This window comes from Grampus griseus (assembly GCF_964374135.1).
Source record: "Grampus griseus genome assembly, chromosome: 1".
NCBI classification, from domain to species: Eukaryota; Metazoa; Chordata; class Mammalia; order Artiodactyla; family Delphinidae; genus Grampus; species Grampus griseus.
Genome location: NC_139017.1, coordinates 152,871,091 through 152,890,850, shown reverse-complemented (window position 1 = coordinate 152,890,850; position 19,760 = coordinate 152,871,091). Strand labels below are relative to the sequence as shown.

Below are 19,760 nucleotides of genomic sequence, written 5' to 3'. Positions count from 1 at the left end.
AGGGAAGAGATTGGCTGCCCCTGTGTTTAACCTAAGAGGCTCCAGCCTCGTGGGTCCTGAAAATAGGCCAAGGGCTTTGACGTTTTAGTGCCCATTGGAACCTCAGACTTCTGGCTCCTTGCTTGGGAAAGAGACTGTTGTTTCTTCCGCATCCACCCCTCCAGGGCCAGGGCTGCTTTGGGCTCTTGGTGGCGCCCTGCTGTGGCTGTGCCCGGGGAATGTGGCGGCTTGCAGAGGTGGAGAACATTTTTCTTGGCAGGACACGTGTCGTTCAGGTTTGTACAATCCAAGTGTCCAAGGCAGCAGCTCCACGGGTGACATGGAAGCCCCAGGTCTCTCCAGCAGAGACCCAACCAGCCTGGCTTAGGCCACTGCCACCTGTTAGGGCCCTTCTGATTGAAGCAGGGGAGTGTTAGGCCTTACTGTATATATATTTTTTAATTAATTAATTTTGTTTATTTATTTTTGGCTGCGTTGGGTCTTTGTTGCCGAGCACGGGCTTTCTCTAGTTGCCGTGAGCGGGGGCTACTCTTCGTTGTGGTGCGCGGGCTTCTCATTGCAGTGGCTTGTCTTGTTGCGGAGCACGGGCTGTAGGCGTGTGGGTTCAGTAGCTGTGGCTCGCTGGCTCTAGGGTGCAGGCTCAGTAGTTGGCGGCGCGTGGGCTTAGCTGCTCCGCGGCATGTGGGGTCTTCCCGGACCAGGGCTCGAACCTGTGTCCCCTGCATTGGCGGGCAGATTCTTAGCCACTGTGCCACCAGGGAAGCCCTTATTTTTGAGTAAAATCTTTTACTGAACTGATTGCTGGCGACAGGGTGGGAAAGGGCCCAGTAGGTGGAGCTGCTGCCCCTTCGCTGGGGTGAGCGCTCAGGGTGCTGCTGTTGAAAGTGCCCGGTACTCCACAGGTGCTTCGTATGCATTTGTTTATTGGATTTAATGCCACATGGTAGAACTCTTGTGAAAAAAGATTTTCTCCATCCCTGCTCCCCTAGCATGAGATAAGTGTGGCCCCCAAAGGACTGGGCAGGAAAGGGCTTTCCCTTCACGTTTCTAGTGAGGACCGTGGAGGAAGCCTGTGTTGGAGTCCCAAGTCGTCCACAGGGTGGTTCCACTGAGACATGGTGGGGTCTCCCCACGTGCAGTTCTGAGTGTCTGTTTACGGCTTGCTGTCTCCCCACGCTGCTGTCTGTGGGGCAGCGAACAATTAAGAGCTGCACGGCCTCCAGCAGGGGAGGCAGCCAGCAGATGCAGACTCGCCCTGCCTACCTGTGGAGGCCGGTGAGGCTGGGGCCTGTTGGGACTTGAGACAGGCGAGTGGGTGAATGGTGCCGGCCTCCCTTCCGCCTCAAGTTCTCCCAGCGTCGGTTCACAGAGCCGCCTCGTGCACGGCGTGTTGGGGAAGGGTGGGCCGAAGCCCCAGGTGAGCAGAGGAGATGGGGGACCTGAGATACCATCCTGGGGCTGTGTCAGCAGGTTTCTCGTGCAGCTACTTCCTGGGGTCAGAGGGTGCGCTCTCTTTTGCCAGCCAGGTCATGGGGCCTCCCTGCTGGCAGGGCTCCCGCCCAGCTCCCTTGGGTCTGTCTCAGCAGAAAGTGTAGGGAAGGAGCCCAGAGCAGCTACGCAACGCCGAGAGGCAGAGCCTCCTTTCCCAAGTCCAGCGAGTAGAGTTAGGAGGTTCAGGAGGCTGCCCAGTTCATGCTTCTGCTTGCCCTCCTTTCCTAACTTCTCCAGTCAAGGGGAAAAAAATCTCTCCTGCTTCTTCAGACTCCCTGTAAGGAGTCTCCCTGTTCCTTATTCCTGAATCCATCATTACTTTGGGGAAGTGCTGTCTAATCTGTATCTCTCCTAACTGGAGTTGGTTTCTAGTTCTCCCTACCCAGTCTTGGCTGCATCCCTCGATGGCCCTGGTAATGGCCATGGCTGTTTCCTTTCTTGTGCGAGGGGAGCAGACTGGCTGGTGTCGGGGCAGTGGTGCTGCGAGGGTGGTAGTAGTGGCTGGTGCAAGTCAGAGCCAAGGACCTAGCTGTTTCTCGGCAAGAGGAGTTTATCTGGGGACTGCTGTGTTTGGGGTTGAGGGTGCGAAGGAAGTCCTTTCCTCTCCTCCTGTCGTGTGTCACCTGACGGTCAAGCCCAGACCATAAGTGTTAATGAAACTCTGGTGCCCCGGAGGCAGCTGGGCAGCCCCCCCTGCCCTGAATCAGCCTGACTCATTTACAGCTCTCTCCTAGTTCCCCCGAAGTCTTCTCTCTGCGGTGGCAAATGTCGGGGGGTTGGTTTCAGGTTTCATGTTTTCACATTACTGGGTGGAAAAAAAAAACCTTTCCAAGCCAAAAAACCAGCTTCTACAGCAGAAACAACATGTCCCGAGAGCACTGAAAATTTCCCCATCTTCTCTCCTCAGCTGCTCAGCGACACTGAGGCCAGTGACAGAGGGGTTGAGAGGAGGGGGTTGGAGCCAGGCTGAGCAGAGCGTTGGGGACAGTCCCTTTGGAGGTGGCAGCACTTCCCTTCCTGTGTAAGGACGGGAGGAGCTTTGCAGGGCCCTCTCTAGCTCTGGAGCCTGTGGCCCCCCATGGCCAGCTGTGGATTGCCAGGGGACTGGGACAGCCGTCTCAGGACCGGCAGGGGCTAGGGAATGAGGGACCGTCTTGCATCTCTAGCTAATTTGATCCCAGGGGGTCAGAGGGCAAGTGTCCCTTCCTCAGAGAGGGCTCTTGAGGTGGAGTGGTAGGTGGGAGATGCAGGGTCCATCTGGCACGTGGAGACTGAGGGGTGCCACCACCTCCTGCTACTGCCTGGTAGCATTATAGACCACGCCCACCCCGACAGGGGCAGATGGCCTCTATGGCAGATGGAGACTAGACCAGCAGTGGCTGGATGAGCCTTGTAGTCTCAGTCTGGCTGTGTGTGTGTGTGTGTGTGTGTGTGTGTGTCTGTGTGTAGGGGATGGGGTCCTGGCCTGGTCGGGCCATGCTGCGGGAGAGGGAAAGTGGAAACCCCAGATGGAGCCAGTGAACCTTGGGGGCACACCTAAGTTTGCCGTGTAAGGGTGGCAGGTGCTCAGAGCCCCGACCCTGCCCACCTGTCTGGGCTCCAGAAGCTGCCCCGGTTAGTTCTATAGTGAAGGCGAAGGTCACCCGGGGCGGGAGTCTCTGCTGCAGCTGGAGCCTGGTGTGCTGGAGGCAGACCCCCCTCCCTGCCAGGTCCCCAGAGCTCAGGGCCTGGGCAGCAGCTCCTCCCACAGGGTGCGCCTGTTTATTATGCGCTCGGGCTCCCTCGCCACGCAGGCAGGCAGCGGCCTTCATTAGCAGAGGAGCTGGGGTCTGTTTTGGCTGCCTCATCAGCATCAGTGAACTGCGTCCCTGCGAGATTTGATACAATTTAATTAACCTAATTAAAAGCTCTGATTGCAGAGATGATTGGGGTAGCGCCAGCAGCGACTGCATATTTATAATGAGCTGCAAGGTGTGGGACCGCAGCCAAACGCCACGCATCCTAATGAGTGGGAGCCGGGAGCCAAGGAGCGGGAGAGCGAACGTTTATTTTTGGCAACAATGCCCAGTTCCTCCCTGCCAGGGAGTCAGAGACCTAGGGAGCAGAGACGGACCTGCCCGCCAGAGCTCTTCAGCGCAAGGTGGGAGCAGGAACTGTGCCCCACGTGTCCTGGTGCCTTCGGACGCCCACACGAGCGCACAGTGACTGTGTTTTCTGCTGCAGAGTGGGGGGATGGGACCCCAGCAATGCACTTTTCCTGCCTCTCTCCATCTTTGGACCGCGAGCCCTGGTATGAGGAAATGGCCCAGCAGAACCACCTTGATGTCAAGACTTCTGAATCCCTGGGTTATTCTCTTCCAACTTGTTGAGGAAGATCAGAGGCTGAAAACCTGGGTGGGGATCCGAAAAGGGGTCTGAATGTCCAAGAGACCCAGGTGAGGATCCGGGGCCTGGAACAAACAGGAGAAACAGGAGAGATGACCCTCCAGCTCATCCCGGACCCCCATCTCCTCACGTTCTTCCGAGAACGCTGCCTCAAGAGGGCCACCTCCCCTGGACTCTCCTCTCCCACTGCCTCTGCCTGGGGAGTCTTGGTTTGTCTGACTCAGCGTTTCCGCTGTAAATCACATCTAATAATAACGAGAGTGAGAGCTGTGGCAGAGATGCTGTGGGTGAAGGGGGCACCTATGAGAAGGGATGCGCTGCCTAAGTACAGGGGGGTGTGGAGGGGGGGCCGAGCTCTGGGCCGGCAGGAGTGAGGGCTGGGCTCTGGAAGTCACCATCAGAGGCCTGGGGGTGGGGGAAGAAGGTGGGAGCAGCCCTCCCCCGCCCCAACCTCTGCCGGGTGAGCATGTGTAGGTCACGAGCTCAGCCAGGCTGGCCCAGCCCCCCTAGAGTGCCGCCAGGACAAGATGAGATTTGTCCCCAGCCCACCTTGCAGAGCTGCAGCTGTTTAGCTCTCTTATCAATCTTCTCTGTGGGTTTAATCATCTCTCTGTCATCCTGCTGGGGCAGCCCTCCCCTTACAGGAGCCCAGCTTTCCTCTGATCCCCCTCCTGCAGACACAACCATCCTTCTCCACCTGACTTCCCTTATGGGAGACAGAGGGTGGGCCAGGGTGGATTTGCCCTACGTTTAGTCTCAGCGTTGGGGCAGAGGTCCCTGTTTTTGCAAGGAGTCAGCAGGGATTAGGGGTGGGTAGAGGAGGCACTGGGGATCTTTGACTCCACTCCGGACTGGGTAGGGCAGGGCCTAGGGGTTGGCCTTGAGGGCCAATAGCCTGGATCGAGGAGATTCTGGGTAGGTGCAGTGTCCATCCCTGCCGTCTCCCTCTCTCCTGCCAGCCCCTTGGCAGCGGCCTCCACCCACACCGTCCAGCCAGCCAGCTCTGGCCTCTTTTCCTGGGTGAGTCCTGTGGGGCTAGGCCCCATTGAGCCTTGTGGGACTCAGGGGCCCGTGGGCCGGAACCACGAGCCCACAGCTTGCGTGCATCTTGGGAAAGAGGGTGCCCAGGAGTCAATGGAGCCTGTGTTGTGGTCCAGGCTAGGAGCCAGGGCGCAAGGGGCTCTGGGGCCCATCCCTGTGCTGACGTGCAAGATGACCTTCAGGGCAACTCTTGGGCCCTCTCTGCTTTACTCTCTCTCCCCTCCACAGTATGTGGGGAATGGGCGGGGAGGGGGGTGGCATGGGGTGGTATATGCAGCCCTCGGAGGGCATATGAGAAAGAGGGCCTTTCCTCCCCCTGCTCACTCACTACTCCCACCCCAGCATTCTCAGTGCAAGTGGAAAGCTGATTCCTTCCCATTTCTCAGAAGGGGACGGAAGGTCCCAAAGAGGATAGCATTAGCCTGAGCATCAGGCAGCTGTCCTTAAGGTGGGGGCTGAGAGGGTCCCCTCAGGAGGGGACCACAGGTTCTGGAGGGGCACTGACTGCTCTTGGGCTGGAGGGGGCTTGCTCCCTCCAGCACAAGGCTGGGCTCTGGAGGACAATGGCGTGTTGATGAGGCTTTGGTCCTGGTCTCACATGACCCGATGTGGGTGGGTGGACCGCACGTGGCTGAGCCGCCTGGGCTGACCTTTGGTCGCTGGCTGGGGAAGAGAGGAAGCCATGAAGCTTCCCTCCCACTCAGTGCACCCCAGGCACCCTGCCGCCCCCATCCCAGGAGCTGCCCTCTGGGCACATGCACTGTCTTCACCTACCTTCTTCTTTTGGCCTTTCTCTTCCCTTCCTCTTCGCACTGCTCTGTGTGTGCGTATATGGTGTGTGAGCATGTATGTCTATGTGAGTGTGAGCAAGGAGGCTCCCAGAGGACGAAGGACAGTGAGACAAGAAACCCCCTTCATGGGTTCTTTCTAATAATGGATGAAGTTTCTTCCATTGCAGAGATAACACCAGGGTAGGGCCAAAGTGTATGCGTGTGTGTGTGTGTGTGTGTGTGTGTGTGTGTGTATTTACCCACATGTGTTCATGGGCACAGGTGGCGCATGACTGTGCACACAGAAGGCAACGCCTCCTACCCTGCCTCGTCTTACGACATATGCCCTCCTCTGGTGGGAGCTGGGGATGTCGAGGTCAGCACCTTCCAGTTGGGGCTGGAGACACCTGCGGCCCCCCCGCCCCCGCTCCCCGGCACAGGGCCAGAGCGTTATTTTCCAAAGGAAAAAGGAAGAATTTGGGGGGCGTTGTGTAATTATTGTAATCGATTGAATTAACTAAAAAATACCGTTCAGTGAGGAGGCACACACAAAATGAGAGTAATACGCAGTCATGTGAACACAGATGGAAAGTCAAGATACAGAGAGGGGGATAGGGTTATACTCGCACTTATGACTGTTTTTTTTTTTGTTTTTGTTTTTGTTTTTTGAGAAGCTAGGAAAGGTCCTAGAGCATTTTCTTTTCTAAAAAAATTTCAAATTTTATTTTGGAGTATAGTTGATTTACAATGTTGTGTTCGTTTCAGGTGTGCAACAAAGTGATTTAGTTATACATATATTCATATATCTATTCTTTTTCAGATTCTTTTCCCATATAGGTTATTACAGATTATTGAGTAGAGTTCCCTGTGCTATACAGCAGGTCCTCGTTGATTATCTATTTTATGTACAGTAGTGTGTCTATGTTAATCCCAACCTCCTAATTTATCCCTCCCTCGCTCCTGTGATTCTTGAAGGGGGTTATCTGTCCTGCCTCTTCTCATCAAGGTGGATATAGCCAAGCAGGTTATTTCAAGAGAATCTTTTCCCGAAGTCCCCAGAGGGTTGAGCATGGAGGGGGGTGCTCTGAGATGGGGCAAGCAGTACAAATAACTTGATATAACACTTGGAAAGGGATCTCATGGTCTGACTTTGTCACACAATATTACAAATATCACATGAAAATATATTAGCTTGGTCTCCTTTGTTGGGAGCGTCGTCCAAGTTTCACTCTAGGGCTAGTCCACCCTAATACCCCAGCGGTGGCCCTGGGAGTATATACAGAACGAAGTTAAATTCCCAGATCTGGGATAAGGTGGGGGTGGGGTGCCCCAATGCTGCCTTGGGGAGGGCTGTGGGTGAGAAGGGGACAGCATGGGTGCCCTCAGCCTTTTTCTCCAGGCTTCTCTCAAATTAACACTTTTGATGGTTTGGTTGATGGGTATTTCTGGGCACTCCTCCCTCCCTCCCTCCTCCTTTGCCCCTCCCCCACCCTTATATAGTCCTACTGACCCCACTGGATGCTGGGGAGCTAGTATGGGAATGGTCCTTAGAACTGAAGCAGAAAGCAGAGAGCCTGGAGGGCCTGGGATGGAGGCTGGGGCTGAGGTTGGCGTGGGGCACAGAGGCTGAGACAGAGGCTGAGGCAGAGGCTGGAGTTGGGATGAGTTGAAGCTGAGTTGAGCCTGGACCCCAGGGGGGTTGTTGGAGATTGGATTGGCGGGACCTCTCTCTCAGTCTTGACAGGAGTCTGAGAAGCCTATTTTTGGAGTCCAAGGCAGATGTTCTCCTCCAACGAAGAGCATGTTTGGTGTCTGCTTTCCCCTAGGAGGGGCGGGAATGTCCCCTCCCCCTGCTCCCCTCAGCTGAGCAGAGTCATACATCACCAAGGGGCCGGGCTCCCTAGATGTATTGCCCTAATACGTCGCTATAGCAACCCCACTCTAATCCTGCATTATTCTAATGTGGTCCCCCTCCCCACTGTGATGTATAGCTTGGGTCTTGGAGCTGCGAGGCCCCTTCTCTGAGTCTGCTCCAGGTACCCTAGGGATGGGTGGGTCCGAGGACGGCTTGGCTTCCTTGGGTCCTGTCTCGCTTCTCCTCCCCCTGTGCATGGGATCCTTTGTGAGCTGGGGTGTGGAGGTGGGCTCTGGCCCGGCGGCCCACCCGCTCGCCTGCCCAAAGAGGGGAAGCAGCACACGAGTGCCTGATGCACCGACCCACGCCAGCCTGCCCGGCCTGGGGACCTGAGGCCTTGGGGTTGGGGGCCAGGGCAGGACAATGGCTGCATTCCGGCTGCCAGCTACAGGCCTCCATTGTTCCTGTGGACACTGCCTGCTTGAGGGCCGCAATTCTGGCCCTCACCCCGCATGGGGCGTAGGATGCTCCCTGGACCACTCCCCCGGGGACCATAGAGGGGTGATTCATGGGGTGACCAGGGCATAGCAAGCCCCAGCTATGCCCAGATTCTGGGGGGTGGGAGGGGGAGGTGACTGAGGGTTGTTTGTGTCAGGAGAGGGCGGGGTTGGACAGCCAGAGGACTCAGGGCTGTGGACACCAGCCACGTCATCTCGTACTCCTCCTCATGTGTGGGCTGGTCAGAGAGGCCCCATTGTCAGAGGGGCAGGCCCACCCAGGCTGGAAGGGAAGTGAGGATGGAGAGGGACCACCTCAGAGCTGGGAGGACCCATAGACCACCCCCCATACTGCACTGGTCAGGAAATTGGGGTCCAGAGAATAGCAGGGACTTACCAAAGGTCACACAGCTAGGTGGGGACTGGCCTGGGTCCAGAACATTTCCCCACATCTCTCTGGTGCTGAGATACTGCTGCCATTTCTGGTAGAAAAACTGAGCTCCAGTGGTGATCTTCAGCCTTGGCAGAAGTTATATCCACAAGCGCCTTTCTCTCCCTCACTTGCTTTGTAATTTCTCTAGTTTAGGTCAATACCTGGCATCCCTGGAATGAGAATTTAGAGCTAAGGGGAGTCCTTGGGCCATGCAGAGGCTATACTGACTGCATCTTCTGTAGGGCCCTGAAGAAAGGAGTGGGGCATGGAGGTTCCCAGTGCTCTGACACAAAAGATTCATAGATGTAACAGTAGATTTCATTGTTTCCTCCCAAACAATGATCTCCCTTGGGCTCTCACATGCCCACTCTACATGACTGAGAGGTAGGAAAGGGAAGAGGCTAACCCAGGAGCGTTTTAAAGACAGGGGGACTGGTCTGTTCCTGCTTCTCAACATAGGGCCTGTTGAATTGTATGATGGGATGAGTGGATGGATTGTGAGTGGTTGGGTAATTGCATGGGTGGGTGGTTGAAGAGGTACATGGATGAACGGATGAGAGGATGGGTGGGTAGACGGGTGAATGGATGGTTGCATGGGTGCATGGGTGGTTGGTGAATGGACGAATGGATGGACATAGGACGGATGTAGGTAAACGAGGGAATGCCCATTTCATATATTGAGGTCCAGAGATGGCAAATGACCCAACTTGGGTCATACTAAAGATAAACAGTAGAGTGAGGCCTGGAGCCAGGTACCTGGCCCCTGCCTTTTAGGCTGGGATGCCCTGTGGCATGGTTTGGTGGTCAGCCTCTGGGCAGGGTTGCAGTATAAGCAGGAGTTGGGACGTGAAGGAATCTATAGTTAGATTAGTGTCATGGTGGGTGGCTTCACGGGGTCTAGGGGCCTTGACCCTGAGTTGAATCTTCTGTGTTGGGATCAAAGTGGGTGTGTGGAAGGGTCCTGAGCAGGGCAGGAAGAGGCATGAAGGCTCAGGAAGGGGGAACTCGTGGGGTCTGAGGGCATTGGGGCCGAGTGGTTTTATCTCCTTGGGATCAGGCCCTGAGCTAGGAGGCCCAGAGGCAACCCCTCATGCATTCTTCATGACCTAGCTTAATGGTACCATTGTCTGTGGGGCCTTCCCTGACCCTCTGGGTGCTGTCTCCCCAGAACCCAGCACAGAGCCTTAGTACTTAGAAGAGGCTCAGAGCACATTACTGGGGGCATGGGGTTGCCACAAAGAGTCAGATGTGGGGAACAGACTAGGAGATTGCACCTGCCTAATTTTCTGTGTCATTTTGGGCGAGTCCCTCAAAATCCTTGGGCCTCCGTTTCCTCATCTGTGGACTGGGAATGGAGAGCTTGAACTTTTCTTCCCAGAATGGTTTTGAGAATGAAGAAAAATAATTCTGGGGGTAGAAAAAGCACTAGGCATTATTTTTCTGCACTGCGTCAGCCCCAGCAATTATACAATAATATATATTGTACATATAAAGTTGATTTTATAGCTAATATTTAATGTGCACTTACACTATGCCAGGCTCTCTTCTAAGTGTTTATGTATATCATCTCTCATCTAATCCTCACAGCAATCCTACCGGGCAGGTACTGTCATTGTCTTCTTTTGACAGATGAGGAAACTGCGGTATGGAAAGCATACGTAGCTTGCCCAAGGTCCCATGGGTAGGAGGTGGTGAGGCCAGGATGGAAGCCTGGGCAGATGCCAGGGTCCGCATTCTTAGCCACTATATGTAGCTTCTCAGTGCACAGTGCTCTGAATCGACACACCAGGAAGGCTTCCTGACCTTGGTGATTCATCCAGCTTCCCTGAGCCTCATGGGATTTACCTGATTGCACGGTGGTGGAGAAGGGGGCAGATCTAATTAGCTCTAATACCCTTGGTCCCTACTTCTCTCCCTGGCCCAATCCTGAGTTCTAGAAGCCCCTCCGCTTTGGGCGCATGCCCCAAGCACTGGACACTGCTGTTCACCCCAGCAGGGAGTATAAAAATAACATGGACCTTTGTGTCAGATAAAATGGGTTTTATTCCAGGCTTTATAATTAACTAGTCTTGCTGCCTTGGTTAGGTCACTCAAACTCTCTGGGTAGCAGTTTCCTCATCTGCAAAATAGGAATAGTTAATGTGAGGTAAAGAAAATAAAGTACAAAGTCAGTGCACAGATAAGTATTATGTCAGAGTGCCTTGGGCGGAGTGGGATCCGTGCAAAAGTTCATTACCTTTTGGTTTTCTTCCCTGTTCCCTTGCTTTTGTACAATGCCCTACCCAGGCCCCACAGTAAAACAGCTTTCAGTCATCCATCACCTACTTATGCTGAGCACTCTTGTGTACCCCATGTCCCTTAATCCTCAAAATAGCTCTATGATGTAGGGGCTGCCATTGTCACCGTATCAGAAAACTGAGGCACAGAAAGGGTAAGGAGCTGGCCTAAAGTCACACAGCTGATAAGAGGTGGAGCCAGGATTTGTACCCAGATCTATCTGGTCCCACAGCCCCTCTGCTTCACTATTCTGCTCTCTGCCTCTCCTGAGACATGGAGAGCATCCCCAGGGATTTTGATTACAATGGGAAAAGGCAGGTAACCCACAGTGGCAGGAAGGGGCTTTGGCAGAGGGCCAGGTCTGTCCATGAGCTGCTGAGGTCAACTCTAGCAGCTTCTGCATGGAGGGAGCACTTCCTCCTCTCCAGGCTGGCCAGCCCTGGGGAAAGGCAAGGATAGTGACAATTTCCAACCGTAAGCAGGGAGGGCCATAGCAGTGCAGGGTCACAGTCTGCTCCTGCTAAGAGCTGAATAATCTGGAGCCTTTGAAGAAGGATTTCTGAAAAGCCATCAGGAGTGAATCATTGACTTAGGGAGGCAATGAATCAAAGGGGAGTTCATAAAACGGCAAATGAATCGGGTGTGCGGACGACAAGCCACTGCTATTCCCCAGAACCCTCCGGGGACAAGAGAGCCGAGAGAAAAGAAATAAAAATAACATGGGGCCTCACGCCTGCTCCAAACCCAAGTCAGCCCCTCCTTCCATGTGGAAAGACAGAGGGGACAGAGGGATGAGACCCACTTGTGGGGCCAGAGGGAGGCTCCCAGGGCACATTTGGCTCCCTGGTCCAGGCTGCGGGTGCAATTAGCAAACGCCCTTTCCCCTTCCTTTCAGGAGCCCTCACAAGAAAGAACACTGATTTTGACGAACACCCAAAATAATGTGAGATGAGGCACCATGCATTATGCATGAGGTCTGATTTAACATGAACATTATTTCTTGTGTACGAGACCATATGCCTCCGCGCTGTCTCTGCAGCCTAATAATACCCAGACCCACCCTGGTCAGGCTCAACCAGAGACATGTCCACTGCGGGTGTGCGCGTGGGGGTCCGTTGAGGCAGAATCCTCCTGGTTCTTGGTTCTGAGGGGAGCCCATTCAGGTGCCCTGGAGGTGGGTGGGAGGTAGGTCATGCCCCTGGAGAAACACCAGGGAGGGAGCTGGGGGTGGGTGTGTGAAAGTGTGTGTGTGTGTGCGTGTGTGTGTGTGTGTGTGTGTGTGTGTGAGAGAGAGAGAGAGAGAGAGAGAGATCAGGAGCCCGTGACTACATGATGCTGGGTTCATGGTGTGGCGATGTGGGGACATGTTTTTAGCACAGGAGGGACGATGGCAGGAATGGATAGTTCTAATTGCTGTGTGTGTTTGTATATATACACGCATATGTATGTGTGGGGGTGTGTGTTTAAAAAATAAGATCACACATACATACAAACACACAGCCTAACTTTAATTATCTGAAGGGAGCAGGCGAGATCTGGGAGGAGCTGGGAACAATGATGGGCAGGGATGTGTTTGGAAAGTGGGGTGAGTGCTTGAAAATTCTGAGAGGGGGGACCCCGCCAAGGGATGGAAACGATGCTGCGTGTGGCAAATCAAATAGCACAGGTGCAGGTACCCAGAGACTCTGGAGAGCTCGGTGTCAAAGGCCGCGAAGCTGGCCAGACGGTGGCACGGGTGTGCCCGGGAGTGTCAGCACATGTGAGTGAGCAAGCTGGCAGAGTGTGCATCAGGGTTTTAGCTGGTTGAGAGGAGGAGTGGTAGCGATAGGTGTGAGTGGGGCAGAGACAGAGGAGGTAGCTGTGATGGAGAATTTCCAAGAATGGCTGTGGAAGCAGGCGGGGCAGTAGATGGGGAAGGAAGGGTCACGGGCAAGCCTGTGCGTGTGAAACAGGACCGCTTCCATTGGAGGTGAAAGTTGCCTCTGCTCTACCCGGCACCCTCTGTAGAGCAGCCAGCTTGATGCTGATTTGGGGGTATGCTCAGCTGTGAGGTGGCCCTGGTGACTGCCGCCATGTCCCAGCTCAGGGACCAATAGAGGGCAGTCCTCCCACACGGAGGCCTCCCACGCGGCAAGGGGAGCCCAGAATGGAGGGCCAAACACTAACTCCAAGGCCCTCACATATGCAGAGCAGGGACAGGATTGACGGCTCCTCTGGCTTCGAGTCACTAAGCCAGAGGCTCCAGGTGAATCCCCTTCCCTAAGCTCGGGGGCAGCCACCAGACCAAGTAACCAGCCTCCTCTCGTTCCTCCCCCTGCTCAGGTGGGTCTCTTTTCAGGAGCTCCAGCCCTGCTGGGGAAAGCCTGGGCCTGGGTGTGTCACTAGAGGCTTGACCTTCCACGTTGTCGGCCCAGAGCCTCTCCAGAGGAGGCTCAATTCTAAAGAGCCCTAAGTGGGCAGCTGTGGTTGGGGTCAGCTAGTCCTGTGGCCACCCAGTAGAGTCTTGGGGTCAAGGGATGATTGCACAGGTCCTAAGCTATGCAACATTGATGCCAGTGCAACTTCCTGGGGCACGTGGTGGTGGGGAATACAGGCGTCCTTGAAGTTCAGGGCCGGGCACCATCCAGGTGCGCCTTGATGATCACAGGCGACCACAGCGGCCACCTTCCTTCTTCCCATTTTAGCCACCCCCCACCCTGCAAATGTTGTCCCAGCTCAAAGCATCGGCAATGTAGCACGGACTTTCTTTCACCCCTCCTATGTCTGGGAGCAGCTATGGATTTGCAGGCACAGTGGCACACGCACACGTTTGTACACCGACACAGAGGGGCTCACACGGGGAGAGGGATGCTCTCTCTAGCTACCAGAATCTGTGGTTGCGTGATCTTAGAAAATAATTTTGTTCCAGTGAGAAGGGGAGGGAGATGGGATGAGAAAATCCCAAATCTGTTAGGGAAAGCTTGGGCTTCGTGGGAGGTCAATGCTAGGGACAGCTGGCTCTCTTGAACGAAAGGAAGTTTCAAGCTCTCAGGAGTGAGCAGGTGGATCCGCATACACATGGGAGGGAAGAAGCCGCGGTCAAGCTCACAGCCGACTGCCATTCCTAAACTCTTACTTTATCCAGGGAGTAAGACTCCAGGGAAAGATATTTCTCCATATTTCCTACGGTTTCTTTCTCATACAGTAAGATGTGTTGTGGTTCCTACCATCATCCCAGGCTGGCGACTAGGGGAAGGAGCTCCCAGGGGCCTTCTGTGACCAAGGGTTGGGTTACCGGGTAGCTGTCCCAGGCTGGTGTCTCATTAGGCAAAATACTCGCCAAGTGGAATATTTTCTTCCGTCCCCTTTCCCACTTTTTTTTTCATCTTTTTGTTCTACTCCTCAGCTGCTGCTAGATCTTGGGGGCCACATTGTTTTGCTGTTTTTGAGTTGACTTGCTTAAATAATAAATCCACCCTCTTAGACGGGGTTAAGCAGACAATTAGGAAATCAATCAGTCAATCCATGGGTGTCAGCTGCAGGCAGAGGCCGGGGAAGGGCCCCCGTCTCCCTGGCCGCCCTTTCCAACCTCCAATCCTGCTGCGGCTCAGGCGGCAGGGAGCTCCGAGCTACATTCGCTTCAAGGTCAGGGCCCCGAGGCTGGGACAGATCCAGGAAGGATGAAACAAGGAGGGAGTGTGGGGAAGTGTGGGACTACTTCGAAGTTCCGTAGCTAGTGGAGCAGGAAATGAGAGGCCTAGGTGGGGTGACCAGTGGCTCCCGGTCGGTCGTGGTGTCACCCAACTGGCAGGTAAAGTTTCCAGCCTCCTTTGTAAGAAGCCTGGGGAGGCTCCGTGGCCTGCCGGTTTGGGGAATGGAGTGGCTGGGACACGGGTGCCAACTGCAGGGCTAATCACTAACTAGGCTGGACTTAAGGAGGGAGAAAAAAAAAAAAAAAAAGGAGCTGCGAGAGGCTGAGCCTTTGAAAACCATGGTGGCCTCTGGTTGGTGGCCTCTGCAGAGACAACTCTCTCCTGAGATTGAGGGGCAGAGCCCAGGGTGTCACCTGGGACCTTCAGCATCGAACAAGTCATCCTGAGGCACCAGCCCGCCTGAGACAGCCAACTTGGGGGTCTGGGAGCACCTCTCTGGGCGCCCAAGATATTGTCGGCTGGAGCCAAGGCCTCTCACAGGCCTGGGCTTGGACAACTTCCCTGGTGGGAGGGGGCCACACACATACCCTCACTAGGGACACAACTTTCTCCCCAGCTTGTGCCTTCAAGCTTTGTCTCCACGAAGAGTGACAGAAACCTCATGTGGTTTCTCCTGAGAAGGGAAAAGAACTGCATCTACGGAGGAAACAGGAAGAGCTGTTTGATTAGTATTTTTAAGAGGAGTTGCTCTAAAGGAGAAAGAGCTTGACTGGGACACAGATAGTCTGTGGCTTTGGCCCTGAAACCCGGAGCTGCCTCCACCATCCTGACTCTGGGGAGGGGGGCAGGCTGTGTTTAAGGCTTGACAGGGGGATGTCTGAGAATGTCCGCTTCCCTCCCCAGGTCATGACTGCACAGCCCGGGAGGCCTCCTATAGGCAGGAGCATCACTCCCTGGGGAGCGGGGGTTCCCTTGGGGACCCATCCCTGGAGAGGCGATGCCTGGGCTTTCTGGTGGCACAGCTCTTCTTGCCCGCACTCCTCCCCAAGAGAAGTTGGGGCAGGTCATTTGTTTGCATAGAAGTAGGACCAGCTTTGCCCACGCAAACTGGCGGGGGTCCCTGCCCAGGCCATTCAACTCCCCCAGGACCCCTGTCTAATCTGTTAGAACTCCCAGTGGATCCAGGCAGGTTTGGGTACTGTTTGTTTGCAGGTGGAAAGCCAGCTGGGGTGGGCTGGTGGGGCCTGACTCGGCTTCCAACTGCCCCAAGACCCAGAATGATGAAGTTGGCCTGGATCCCACCTGGGGAGTGCAAAGTCAGAGGTGGGGAATACAAAGATGCCCGGCTGGTGGTCCAGGTCGAGAGAGGCAGGCTTCTTCCTTGGCCCAGAAGAGCAGTTGAGTTGTGCCTGAGGAATGGCCGATCCAAATTCGGTGTGGTGTCTGCAGTGTCTTAGGCCCTGGTCTGGTCCCAGGATAGTCTGTTTATGGGGTGGGGTGGGGGACATGAGGTAGCTTCATCTTCCCTAACCTCTCTCATCTGAGGCAGGGGCTCAACCATTGCCCAAGTAACAAGCAGCACCGATACTGGCCTGGAAGAAGGTCTGTGTGGTCACCTTCCTCCAAGAGAGTGAGGCCAGAACTTTGGGGGAGGTGAGTCGGGGTATCCCATCCCATCACCCACAAACCAACCCAGCCCTAGCAGTAAAGAGGACAGGACACAGCCCTGGGGTACATGTTTATGTGAGTAATAAAATATTTACTATAACATAAATATAAAGGGAACTTCCCAGTCTACATTATTATTATTTTTTTGCAATAAAGATACAAAGAGAATGCACCAAAACATTGTTCCAAAAAATAATAAAAATAAAATAACAAAATTTAAATTCAAACGGTAACAAACAGAACAAGAAATGGAGAAGGGGGAAGCTCCAAACACATCCAGAAAATAAATAGAGATGGATCAGAAATCTGGAAATCATATTAAAATATCTTTTTCGGATTAGTGGGTGTACAAAATCCTTTAGTATGGGGAGGGAGGGCAACCCGGAAAACCAAAAATAAAAACCAAGCACAAAATGTTTCTTTCTCCCCGCCAGTGTGTACATATCTCACATATTTACATGGTTCCCACCTCACCCCAAATTTGGGGAATTTCTCTGCAGGCCTCCGCCAGCATCCCGCATCCCAGGGGGCTGAAAGGGAGCGGACGGAAGCTGCAGGGACTCAGGCAGAAGGTTCTCAGGGAACGGCTTATTTCTACAGCTGGTTAAAAAATATCTCCAACTTTTCCAAGTTTCGTTTGTTTGTGGCCGGGAGGTCAGGGCCCCGCGGGGAGTGGGGGCCCTGCTGTGCGGTGGTCGGTCTACAGCCGGGCAGAAGCCCCTTCCCATCTGCGTGTGCGTGGGAGCGCAGACCCCTCCAGCGTGGCCGGGAACCGAGCCGGAGCTCGGATAAAACGAAACGAAAAATGAACACTCGAATTTTTTTTTGTTGTTAGTTTTTCTTTTTTGTCTGTTTTTTGTTTTATTTTGCTTTTTTGGGGTAGGGTAGGGGAAGGTAAGGGGAAAAAATAAATTAGGCTAGATTAAAGCTTTGGCTATTTCCTGCTTTTATACACAGACGCGGCTCTCGCGGCCTCCCCTCCGGGGCCCCGATAAATACAGTATACAGCGATTTAAATTAAGGGCGCGGGCGGAGTTAGAAGGACCCCAGGAGCCGAGAGGCTCCGTGAATAAATAAAAACTGTAAAAAACCAAGCCCGGAGGAAAGGTAAGGGGGATGGGGCGCATCCTTATGAGAGAGAAGAGGCGTGGAGCGAATAAAGTGACAGTCCCCCACCCTCGACACTCAGGCTCGGGAATCCGCGCCGGGGAGAGGGATGGGGAACTCTCCTCTCTCCGTCCTCTCTCCCGGGTAATCCCTAACCCCGTACCGCGTTACCTGTCGCTGTGGGGAGGCCGCTGCCGGGATCCGGCCCCGAACAGCCCGGGGGGGCAGGGGCGGGGGTCGTCGAGGGGTTGGGGGCAGGGAGCAGGCGGCGGGCAGGATGCCCGGGGTGAGTTGGCGCGTTCCGGATCTTCGCTCCTCTCTCTCGGGGCTCGGACGACGCAGCCTATCGGCCGTCTTCGCCGCTCGCAGGAGAGGGTCGTCCGGGTGTTTGGTTTTATTCGAAAGTTTCTGGGCTTTTTGTAAAATCCAAAGCAACCGAACAAAAAGAGTTCAGGCCGCGCGGCGCCTCGCCGCGCACCGGCGGGGGGCCCGGCCCGCGGGGTCACTGCACGGAGCCGGGTAGTGTGTGGTGGTGGTGGTGCAGCGCGGCCGGCGGGGGCGCCGAGGGCGGCGACGCACCGCCCCCGCCCGGCCCCAGCTCGCCGGGCGCGTACACGTCGTCCATGGGCGGGTGGCCGGCGCCGGCCGCCGGGGTCATGCGCTTCTCCTTCTGCCGCCGGTTGCAGAACCAGACGCGCACCACCTCCTTCTCCAGCTGCAGGCTGTCGGCCAAGCCTGTGATCTCATGCGCCGAGGGCTTGGGGCACTTGAGAAAGTGGCTCTCGAGCGCGCCTTTGACCCCCACCTCGATGGACGTGCGCTTCTTGCGCTTGCGGCCCTGCGCCGCGATCTTGTCCATGTTGGTGGGGCTGCCGCTGGACGAGTCGGTCTCCTCCAGCCACTTGTTGAGCAGCGGCTTGAGCTTGCACATGTTCTTGAAGCTCAGCTGCAGGGCCTCGAAGCGGCAGATGGTGGTCTGCGAGAACACGTTACCGTACAGCGTGCCCAGCGCCAGCCCCACGTCGGCCTGCGTGAAGCCCAGCTTGATGCGCCGCTGCTTGAACTGCTTGGCGAACTGCTCCAGGTCGTCCGAGCTGGGCGCGTCCTCGTCCGAGTGCTCGCCCACCGACGAGCCACCGCCGCCCGCGCCCGGGTGCAGGTGCGCCGCTGCCGCGTGCAGGCCGCTGGCGTGTGCATGTCCGTGTGCGTGTCCGTGGGCGCCCAGGTGCGGCGGAGGCGACGGCTCCAGCTGAGCCTCGTGGCCGTCCTCGTGCAGCGCGTGGTGCAGGCCCGGCCCCGCGCCGCCGCCGCCCGCCGCCAGCATTCCGGCCAGGCCGCTGCCGCCGCCCCCCGGGTAGGCCGCCTGCGCGTACAGCCCGAGCGGTTGGGGCTGGTGGCCCCCGCCGGCCCCCGGCGACGGCGACATGGCCGGGCCCAAGTGGTGTGCCGTGCCGCCCTGCGCCCATGCCGCGCCCGCGTGGGCCGCCCCCTGGTGCACCAGGCGCGCGTGGAAACCGCCGCCGCCGCCACCGTCGTCGGCTCGGCCGGCGCTGCCGCCGCCCGCCTTGCCGTGTTCCAGGTGCGGGCCGCCTGCCCAGTCGCCGCCGCCGCCTCCTCCCGTGGGTAGCCACTGCGGGTGCGCTAGGCCCACGGGGTGGCCCGCGCCCGCGCCCAGCCACTCGTGGTGCATCAGCTTCTGCACTTCGCGGTACGCGGCCCCCGCGTGCAGCCGCTCGGCTGCCGCCGCCGCTGCCGCTGCCGCCGCGGCATCCGGATGCATAAGCGGTCCCGTGCCCCCGGCTCCGCCGCCGGGGCCCCGCGGCAAGTACTGCGCGGTGGTGGCCATGCCGCCCCGCGCCCCGCGCCGCGCCGCCGCCGCCGCTCCGCTCCGTCTGCGGGCCCCGCCGCCGCGCTCCGCCGGCTTAAAGCCCGACCAGCTCAGCGCTCCGGAGCCCCACCCCACCCGCCGCCCATTGGCTGCCAGCGGAGCCGCCTCCCGCCCCCCGGTCCCGGCCCCCGCCCCCCCTGCCCGCCTGCCTCTCGGCCCGGCCGCCCGGAGCTCGCCATTGGGCCTCACTCCTGGGGTCCCGCGCGCCGACCATGCTGATTGGCCGCTGGGGCTTCATTCACAGCCCCCCCTACCTTCCGCGTATACGCTCACGCCCCGGGGGCGCGGCCGCCACGTGGGGAGTGGCGCGGGGGTGGCACTGGGACCGCACCCCCTCTCGTCCTGGCTGCGTGGGCCCCACTTTCCCCCGGCGCTGGAGACTCCGAGCCCGGCGGGTCCCACGCTCCAAGCTAGCAGAATTCTCGCCGGTCACCCGCCCGTGTGGCCAGAGGCGGTGGCGGGGATGGCGGGCTCCGGGAGGCGCTCGGGTTCCGAGAAGCAGCTCAGCCCCGCGTTCCTCCTTCCGCCGTGCCGCTGCCGGCGGGCCGGGATTCCCGCGGGTCTCGGCGGCTGCGAGCGGCAGGCGGCGCGGGTCCCCGGCTCGGTTGCGGCGCGGCTGCTCACCTCGCCCGCCTCGCCTCCCGCGACTTCCAGCGGGCACGGAGCTCTCCTCTGCGCTCCTCCCTGGCCCGCCTCGTTTTCCCTCTTCACCCTTT

General features: G+C 56.8%; 1 protein-coding gene across 1 annotated transcript; it reads right to left on the bottom strand.

Moving 5' to 3' along the window:
- Positions 1-17,658: 17,658 nt before the first annotated feature.
- POU3F1 (POU class 3 homeobox 1) lies at positions 17,659-19,002 on the bottom strand (the record flags this gene model as incomplete). The annotated part of the gene is made up of 1 exon (XM_082672729.1): positions 17,659-19,002. One exon carries the CDS (start codon positions 19,000-19,002, stop codon positions 17,659-17,661), a length of 1,344 nt encoding a protein of 447 aa, XP_082528855.1.
- Between the last annotated feature and the right edge of the window lie 758 nt (positions 19,003-19,760).